Below are 10,576 nucleotides of genomic sequence, written 5' to 3'. Positions count from 1 at the left end.
CAAAACATCTTCCTTCAGGTGCAGTAGAACTGTAAAGTTAAACAGAGCAGAAATCCCAGAGATCACCAGCGTAAACTCACCAGGGTGTAACTAATGATAAGTTGACCTTTGTGGCCTTTGGATGTCCAAATGTCTCCGGAATGTCGATGATTCAGCTTTATGGTACGACAGGGTTAATAAAGTCATTGTTTCCCTCATGTTAGTGTCATTAAAGTTTATTTTACAGGAGTACACATGAGAGAGCACTCGATTTATGGGGATTTGCCATAACATCATCTGGCCCTAACCCTAACCCCACAGCCTTCAACAAGGAGACATGAAGACCAATGAAGGAATTCACTTACATGGCATGGTTACAGGGGTTTATGTGCGTCATGACGATGACCAAGACCGAAAATGTTCTTATTTAGAACTTCTATCTCACTTTTATTGACTGCTGTAAATTAGAGTGTACATGCTTCAGTGCACTGATGGGGACAAACACTATGTTGAGGACAGTCTTGACGCAGATTATCTATAGACTCCTCCTCCTTTTTTGGGGTTTGAGTGCTACTCATAAAACAGGTGTCTCCCTGTGTTTTACAGGTGATACGCATAAATAGTAGGTCTTGTGGTGTACCGCAGGGAAAAAAAATAGTTACACAAATAAGAAGACAGGCACGATTTTCTTTGCAAGGATGGTCCGTATCTTGTGCATTTTTGGACTTCTGTATTTTGTATTGTGTACTGTGGAAAATACAGAGCTTGAGGATGGGTATGGAAACCTGCAACTTCAGCGAGAATCCCTGTCATCTACTGACAAATTACAAGACAGTCAGGTACGGTGTTTGATTTCCTTGTTGTAATTTCCTAATGTCAGTCCCTGATATTTTCTCTGGCATAAAACAAGACCTCCATCCTGCTGCTGAAACAAATCCTGACCACCAGCTCCAATCACAGTCTAAACATCTGGACATAATGTAAATTTCAACCAGTCTGATTTCTGCCATTTCATAATTGTCCAGGATGTGCATCCATTTAAACTGTATATTACAGATTGTGCATGTATCCCCTGTACTTATGGGCAGCAGATGCAAAAGAAAAGAAGAGAAAAAAAAAGAGCTGTCCAATAGAATACTTCATAGGATACATGAAAACCCAGAGGCGGCTGTAGCTCAGGAGGAAGAGCAGTCAACTTATCAATATGTCCTTAAGCAAGACACTGAACCCCACGTTGCCTGTGATGCGTCTATCGGTGTGTGAGTGTGTGTCATAGAGAAAAAAAGGCACTGCGCAACCTCCAACATTGTATAGACTAAGACGTGCTGTATAAGTGTGTGTGTGTGTGTGTGAATGGGTGGATGTGGTGAGTTGTGTTAAAGTGCTTTCAGTGGTTAGCTAGATGAGGAAAGTGCCATATTAGTACAGACCATTTACATTACTTGACTGTAAGCTGATTCACAGTTCCCCAGGTAGTACAATAGCAATAGCAATTTTCTTGAAAATGTAAAGAAAATATTTTATGTTTTCTTCCATAGGAATCATCGAAAGGGCAGGATCTTATTGAGCTGCTTTATACACTCTCCATATCTGAAAATAGAATTATCCCCCAAGAATCTAAAGACACAGAAGAGCAGAAGAAGAATCGACGTGGATTAGGAAGTGATGTCTCAACTCCCAAACCCTGCAGATTTTTCTACTGGAAATCCTGGGCTACCTGCTAACCTTATCCTCACTGGAGAGCAAGACCTCATGAAATGAATGTATGTAGTTACTGTCAAAGCCAAGTGTTACTTTTGCCCTTAACATTTTTAATTTGTTGCTATTTCAACACCCCAGTTGAAAACTTGGACTTTATATTATCCATGCTCTCAAAACATCCTTAATGAAGAAAACCTTCTAATAACTCTATTGTCTGTATTACTATTGGTCTATCATAAAATATTGCATAGCACAATCACAGACTATTTGTGAATGTTTATGAAAACTGTCCCCAAGCTTTAGAATAACCTGCCTCTAAAACCTTTTTTTGAGGGAGGCTGAAAAAAAAACTTTTTAACAGGACATCTGGAACTGGACTGGGTTGGTAGCATCCTGCCATACATCTGTTATTGATAGAGACAGATGTATGGCTTTTCAAACCAAATTAATCACATCCCTTTTCTCCCAAAGTAAGATGAATTCATAAGCTATACAGGCACAATTCAGCCATTATGGAATGGACAAATATATATTTAAACTCCCCTCCACTGCTTCTGTTTATTATTTATGAATTATGATTTTGCATGTGTCATAAATGTCTCTTGTGGCTTCAGTGTTTGATTTCTGGCTGTAGTCTCTTCTTCAGTGGAAGTAATGTTACTCTTAAAAGTAGACCCAAAGTAGTTTGAGATGTAAAAACATTCAAGACTGTATCAACACTCACATCTGTTTAAAAGCCCTGCAGACACCTTGCTTTCTTGCACTTAGTTTCCCAATAATTGACCTTAATTCTGTATGCCTGCAATGTTTAAAGAAGCCAGCCTGGCACTGAATTTGTAATGCTCAGTAAATAAACAGTCACGTTGAAGATGCTGCAACAAAGTCCTGTTCGTCCTCCATGTGAAAAAGACATTGTTAAATGAGCTCCTGCAGAGAGCTGAAAAACTCAGCAGGAGTTTTTGATGGCCAGCTGTGCTCCACTGCCCTGCAGACGTAAGTGCTGTGTTAAATTGTGAATCTGGAAAATCAACCAGGATAACCTGTATCCACTTATTTATCACAGTATTCATTTCCACAGAGCATTCTTCTGTTAGTAGTTCATGAACACCTTGTTTTAATTCCTGGAGCATGTATTTCCTATATAAAATGAATGTCTGCAGTGTGCTTGATCTTTCTGTTCATGGTAGACCAGCAAAGCAATATAACAGCAACTTTACCATTGTGTATATCTTTGATGTTGCAAGAATTGTTATACCATCGATACATGATGGGATGTGTCTCCTGTGTGCTTCATATTTGAACTACCAGGGGACTCCTACACGTGAGATAGCAGATCTTATGTACAAATGTCTGTCATACGTACATGCATTTGCTTAAACATGAGGCTCACATATTGCTCCAGAATTCTCTCGATAGTCTTTTATGTTTCTCTGCATGAAAAAAACCCGGATCATAATTCATTACTACATTCATGCTCCTGTAGAATATCCTATAAACCCCTCTTTAAAAAACATGTGCATCTTCACTATGCCTGATGAAGGCATGCATATAAAACTGAAGCAACTCTGAAGAGAAGAATATAAACTTATCAATCAGAAACAGGTAAAGAAAGAGTAGACAGAAATAGAATAGATTCAGGCTGCTGCAAAACAAAGCTAGATTGAGGAGACGTATCAAATTGGATAGAAAGGTGGACGGGGAATAGAGATTAGGAGAATGGGAAAGCAGAGAAGGGAGGGAATGAGAGGCATGAAGAGGATGAGGCAGGAGATGAGAGAGGGAATTATTAAAGTAACAGTGTTGGAACATAACTGCAGTCAAAGCTTGGCTTAGCATCCTTTCTGTCCTCAGGCAACTGAGATTCAACAGGACAGTTTCCTCTGTAAAAACCACTGCCAGTGCATTAACATGCAGATGCTGCAGAGCTCCTTCAATAAATTAATAGTGCATGAGGAAATTCAAAATATGTGTGGGCAGTCAGCTTGGTGAGTGGGTTTTGTATGTGTGCGGGTGTGCATATCCTGTATGCATGCACTATTAAACGGTCTGTTTGTGTCATTTCACCGTGGACAAGGTACAGCAGCAGAGACCTGAAGGTTTGGATTCAGCCTTCTTAACCGTCAGAGCTCATCACATCCACAAACTTCTATTATCACTCTCAAGCAATCAGATTAAAAATATGAGCCAGCTACATCAAAGAACCATCACTGAGTCTTAATTGAACACGGGCTAATTATTTTTAATGAGAAGCACTGATTGTCCTACTTCTTAGTAGGAGTTCCCTCATTCACATCCGAGGATGAAAGGGAAGAGATGAGTTGAGTCCCAGAGGAACAAGCTCATATACAAAAAACAAGACAAAAAGAAGAAGACAGACATAGAAGAAGACTGTTTTTCTGCACACGCATGTGCCTGTAAAAGACAATCTCATGTGCAAGCCTGTATAAACAACAAATGAAGAATTATGTCCATGGTATTAATCTAGATCAATGCAAAAACTAATTGATTTCTGTAGCCAGATTCTCAAGATGGTAGTTCCAATTGAATAGCTCCAGGCTAATTCGACTTCAGATACTGCTTCCACACGAAGTGTAAATTCTGAAACAATTTGATTTGACAATATCCCGGTGATGGGATTGTGCCCTCACAGAGAAGTTGTAAAAGGTGCCAGCTGTGACCCTTAAAATGCAATAACACTTTTACCACAAATCTGCCATATGGTAGCACAGATGGTTTGAGAGTAACAAGGAGGGAGTGGAATTCTGTTGAGTCACTAGTTGGGAAATTTTTTTTTTAATAGACACAGTTTCTACTTTACAAATTGATGTTCTAACTAACTGTTAATCATTACTTCTTCCAAATGTTTTTGTGTCTTAAATGATAGAAGACAGACAGAAGACAGAAGATGAAAGTATCAAATTGCACATCAGATACATGGTGGGGTTTACAGGCAGCCAGACAAATTTCTTAGATCATGCCTGCCAGATGACATCTTGAACCAAACTAACAAGAATTCCTGAGGTTTGCAGTGAAGGAAGCTTGTGAAATGTCGAAACTGACACAAGTAATTGACGCTTTGATCCCGATGGAAATATTGCAGAAGCTCAATGGACTGTCATGAAATCTGTCAAAAACAGAGGATAAATCCTGCCGATGATGGACTGCACATGAGTTTCTCCCTCTCAGCCATCAAAACGGTGATGTGTTTTGTAACATCCCAAAATTCTTTACAAACACCCTCAAAAATTAATAAATAAATTAGGAAAAACATTCAAGTTTCGGTACAGTAAGAAGCCCTAAAATAGATTAAATCTATTTAAATGCCAGAATAAAAGTAGAAGAGAAGAGCAAAGTTATTACATGTTGGGGTGTTTGATGTGATAAGAGAGAAAGTAATCTGGGAAGAGGTGAGTCTTCAAGACATTCTGCTCTGAAAGCAATTCGTAGTTCGTTCCACAATCAGGAAACCACAGATGGAGTCTCGATTGAGACTGTCTTGCGCACAGGGATGGCAGCGCTAGACGTTCCTGAGAGGAATGCAGTGGTTGATAAGAAGCAAAAGCCTGAATGAGTTCAGATAGTTGGGTGCAAGCCTTGAAGTCACTGTGCTAGCAGGCAATAGGGTTTGTATTTCAATTTGGTCAGTCATGGGTTGCCAGAGGAGTATCATGAGTAGTGGAGTGGCTTGCACCCTTTTTGCTGATCACACACCAGACCCGCTTCCATTTTCTGGACCATCAGCAAACCTTTCAGTGTGTTACAGTCGTTAATGCAAGAGATAATGGCCTTTTCCCAGGAGCTGGGTGCCATACTGGATCAGACACAGTCAGATCTTTTTTATGTTGCAAAGTGCAATGCTACGCAGCCGGGATACAGACGCAACATGGTCAAAGTAGGACATCATGACACTCTGGTTTTTATTATTGTAGTTGGTGTCTTGCATTGCATAGACAGATTAGATGGAATGAACTATCAGAACAATTTACTTGTTAATTATGGGGGGAAAAAAATGGAAAAACTAGAGAATTAATTTACTATCTTGGGCAAAATATTGAGTCTAAACCCATTAGCCACACTGTCCTTGAACCTCTAGGGGCCAGATCACCCTGTCCTCTTGCTAAATATATTCTCATTTCTTTGCTATAAACTGGGGTTGTCCAGTCATTACAGTCTGGGTTGGAGTGACATTAAGCACTTGGTGCATGTGACTGTGTGACAATTATTGTTTTTCATAGAAGAAAAACAGTCTATTGAATGGAAGATTCTACTTTACTTGAACTTCTTCGTCTTCGTGTTTGCTTGGTCTGAATCCAGTACCAGCCCTGTAGTCTCCTCTGCTATTTACATTGAGTGAGGAAAACATGAAAATAGAAAAGAGTACCATTTCCCCAACACCCTGCTGTTCAGCGGTGCAGCCACTGAGCAGGAGAGAATACACGCCGCATCCTAAAAGTCAGGGGAGCCTTCATCCTCCTCATCTTCCTCCTCCTCATTCTCCTTGCAGACAGCACGGAAGGTCTGTTTCCATGACAACAAGAGAATTAAGGGCGAAGGAGCACCATCCCAAAACGACACATAGGATTTAGGGGCTAGTGTGAGGATAAATCATTGCTGGTGAATGATAGAGAGAAGGGATTGGATTTTCTTGATTTGAAAACCACATAAAATCGCCACAGTGACAGATTATCTTTGTCAGCTCGTTGTTTACTTACTGTTGCAAAGAGGGGCATGATCAATAACACACCGAATCAATCACTGCGAAGGGGAACATTTTTGATAACATAAGTCTTTATTCTTAAACAATCACTAACTTCATTCTGAATTTTATTATCAATGCATATTTTTGTCATCTCACAATTCATAATGCATATATGAGTGTGTTCCGATGCAGTGAAATCATCTGCAAACATAAAAAAATATCAAATTATATTCAGTATCTCATACAACCAAGGCCATCAAATCACCCTATCATACATCAACAAACCCATGAAAAAGTGCTTTACTTTTCAGTTTTCTTCTTCCTTCATTCATTTCTGAAATATTTTCATTCTGCTGTCAGTTAACAATGTACACATTCAATTTCATGCATTTCTTTATGTCCACATGAATCTCATTTCCCCCACTTTACACCTCTGTAAAAAGATACTTATATGCTGGTCTTGCCTGTTGACTTTCAGTGTCACATCTAATATAATGTATGTATCACTGTAATGCAGACGGTGATGTGGAAGTTAAACTATTCTACCACTGCCTCTTTGCAGGTAACTTGCATCAGCTGTGGACCTGGATTCCAGGTGAAAGACCCTCCCAGATCCATGGTGATATATCACTGCTGTTTGCTCTGTGCAACTGAATGTGTGCTATTAACTGTATATACCATCAACATAGCAAATGTTTTCAACCACATAAACAGTAGGAGAGATGTATTCAGACTAATCACTAAAATACTCATCAAAATATTGCATATAAAAGTTTTGGACCTACTCTCCGCAAATTCAAAAGATTTTCTTTAAATTAGAGCTCACCTTAAACCAAACTCACATCAACTTTTACAGTCATGCGATGGTCATGCTTCATCACGCCTTCATCCGTTTCCAGCTTTCCTAACCTGGCTAGAGTTAGCTGTGTGTCATCAGACCAGTCCTCAAGCATTAGCCTTTGTGCAACAAGCGCTGGACGATGGGCGGCTATCCTTTAAGCCCGGCCCCATTCACAGAACAAGTATGGAACTTCCTGAGTTAGACAAACTAATAGGGGATTAGGAATGAGCACGGCAGCGTACACAGCGTATGAGGAGTACCACTCAATTCACTTGTTTAAACAGCCCTGTCAGTGTGTTGATTTATGAAAGCTCTCCCCCACAATGCAGCAAATGGCTCATTTCATGGGTCACAAAAAAACAGTGGGGTGGGGTGGAAACTGTATGCCATGTCAGAAAACCAGACCTCAAACCCTCCTCGAACCTGACTAAATCTGGATGAACTGGCTCCTCAATGACACCCTCTTCTTACGTGATGATAGCAAAGTCGTAATGATTGAACCTCGTGTTGAAAACATCAATATGTCAGGTCAACAATTTGTTAAACAGTCAGACACCCTGTCCACCAATGTTGAAAATTCTTGAATGATTTCACAGTAAAAAAGTAACACAAATGGAAGAACTCAACGCAACTCTTCTCTGCCAAGCCTGCCAAAGCATTTTCCATCTCACGCTTGTCTTTAGGTAAAACAGTACAAGTCATGAATCATTTCCCGATTTGTCCATACGGTTCATGAGCAGGAAAACTGTTATAGGTTTATAATTTGAGGTTTGTCGTTACAGCTAACAGCAGAGAAACAGGATCTGTGTTTCTTGAGGTGCAAATGCAATGTCAACATTTTAGCTGTAGCTCATAGTGCTGATGCTGGTCATTAAACTCCTCTCAGCTTTAGGAGAGAATCCTATTCTTTGCCATTTTGACATCACTTTTGCTTATAATCTAATAATCTTTGTTAAATTCATTCATTGAAACTATATCAAAACACATTTCCTTTTATTCTGACATTTACTTACTTATACAACTTTCTTAGTCAGTCTTTTCTAAAAACAACAATTACAGTGATGTGTTGTCAGCTTACTATTAGTATTATTCAGAGACAAACAAGGTCACCCTCGATTATATTGCTTGTATCAGTGTTGTTCTGACTTACAGTACACACCTGAGTAAACTACATCTCCCCTAAAGCATTCTGGAGTCCAACACAGAGAACTATCAATACTTTCAGTCTTACCCTCACACTAGAGTGTGATAGTGCATTCAAGATAAAACGGTGAAAGAACAAAAAAATAAAAATCGGGAGTAACTAAAGAGAGACTCTGTGTCGAAAACAAAACTGAGCCAGAATTACTATAACAGTACCTGTGATAATATGCTCAGCAGATTAGTAACAGTGGCTGTAATGACAGTGGTATAGTTATTACTGACAACAATAAAACCATAAAGCATCTGAGAGTGCAATAGCATTTAGGAAAAATAATTGTATGAAACTCGAACATGTATTAAAGCTTGTTTTTCACAGCATAAATTGGAAATGACATATTTCTATTTGTTTGAGGGGACACAACCATTTCTTTGTTTGTTTATCACAGCTTTTTCTCTTTTTTTTTTTTTTGCATAAAATGTTGGTCGAGTCCTGATTGAAAATTATATTCTTTTGATATACATATACATCCATCTATCTACTTATAGACAGATAGATAGATAGATATATCTATATATAGATATATATACCTCTCTGGTTTCATAGTAATTCGTCTAAAAGATTTTCACAGGCAAGAGTTCAGTTTTTGTTTTGTTGTCTCAGTTGTACAGTAGTAGCTCCTCGTCATTGTCGCAACACCCTTCTTTTATTAAGAGGGTACGGGGGTGCGTATTTTTGAGAGGTGGGGGTGGGGTGAAGTTTTCCTCTGGCCCCTTCCCCTGAGTCAGGATGAGGCCCGTCCCCCCCCTGCTGGAAGACCCTCTCCCTGGTGCTATGTGGAGTCCTGATTGACAGCTTTTCCTCCATTCATGGTGGGGGTCCCTGAGCTCTTCCTGGAGCGGTGCTTGTCCTCTATCTCATGCAGTGATGGCTCCCTGTACATACAAACTGTGGCAGAGATGTAAAGAGAGGCAAAGAGAAGGAAGGAAAGAAGAGGGAAGGACAAAGATAGGAGGTGCCCAGAAAGAGGGACAATGGAGAGTAGATTGAAGAGATGGGTGTGCAGACAGACAAGGTCAGATGTGAGGCTGGGACAATTATACCAGGCTGAGAGGTATAAGACAAGGGAATGAGGGCTACATCAGCATTTTTTTCCCCCATCACACTGCTTGTCATGCTTTTCATAAAACTAATCTCACCATAAACATGAACAGGTGACATTCAATAAAAAAAAAATAAAAAACTGTATTCAAAACAGCTAGATGGATGCACAAAATGACTGCCATGAACTTCCCTTTGATATTTAAACTGGACGGCTTTGACAAACAGAGTAAATTCTGACCTCACTCTAATGCTGTAACACATGAGTTTCAAAGAAGCACTCCAGACATTTACAGCGGTGCTTGAAAGTTCTATAATTTCCTGTATTTCTTCAAAAATAAGAAAAGTTTGACCAGACTCCCCTACCTCCCAGTCCTAAAAGTAGTTAAAGAGAACCCTATCAAAATATTATACTTGGTAATTAATTTACCGAGCAGAATTATGCACTGGCGCATATGAATGTTGGTGGCATGTATGTGAAGAATTGCTTGCAGTATTTGAGGCTGAAAGAATTGTAGCCCATTACTCTGTACAGAACAGCTTTAACTCTGCAATGTTAGCAGTTTTCCTCACATGAATTATTCCTTTCTGGTTCTTACAATATAATTCTAATCAATTAAGGCCACAACTTTGACTTGGCCATTCCAAAATGTTAAATTCATCCTTCTTTTACCATTATTTGGCACCACAATCTGCATGTTTAAGGTCATGTTTAATGCATTGATTCAATTTCTCATGGGAGTCAGTTCACAGACACATTTTACAATGGACTTTGTTGGTATTGTTTAAGATTTATTGTCCCAGCAACTTTGGCAAGCTATCTAGATCCCAGATACAGCAAAACAAGTCCTAATCGGGATTCTAAAGCATCACCACTATATTTCATAGATGGGTGCATAAGAAACTAAACAGAACTTCATTCTCAGAAACAAAATTAAGATAGACTTTCCATAAAAGGAACTGGAATGGTAATGGTATAGATAAGGAATGATAGTTATAAAGACATGGGTATATATAACGTTTACTACAATGAAACCTATAAGACAGTGCCAAGAGTTCTTTCTCCAAATATAAAGCTTCTCATTGAAACCGAGAATGTAAATTTTGATCTCAT

General features: G+C 39.2%; 1 protein-coding gene across 4 annotated transcripts in view; it reads right to left on the bottom strand.

Moving 5' to 3' along the window:
* Positions 1–7,995: 7,995 nt before the first annotated feature.
* fgf12a (fibroblast growth factor 12a) overlaps positions 7,996–10,576 on the bottom strand; it is a 28,646-nt gene continuing 26,065 nt past the window's right edge. For all 4 annotated transcript variants that reach the window (XM_072364600.1, XM_072364601.1, XM_072364598.1 and 1 more), the window contains one exon: positions 7,996–9,309. In XM_072364600.1, coding sequence (XP_072220701.1) covers positions 9,194–9,309 — 116 coding nt within the window. In that variant the 3' untranslated portion in view covers positions 7,996–9,193. The remainder of the gene's footprint in view (positions 9,310–10,576) is intronic.

The sequence above is a fragment of the Leuresthes tenuis genome, unplaced genomic scaffold (genome assembly GCF_036924035.1).
Source record: "Leuresthes tenuis unplaced genomic scaffold, fLeuTen1.0.hap1 SCAF_14, whole genome shotgun sequence".
NCBI lineage: Eukaryota > Metazoa > Chordata > Actinopteri > Atheriniformes > Atherinopsidae > Leuresthes > Leuresthes tenuis.
The sequence above is the reverse complement of the archived record's forward strand: the minus strand, read 5'-3'. Positions and strand labels throughout refer to the sequence as shown.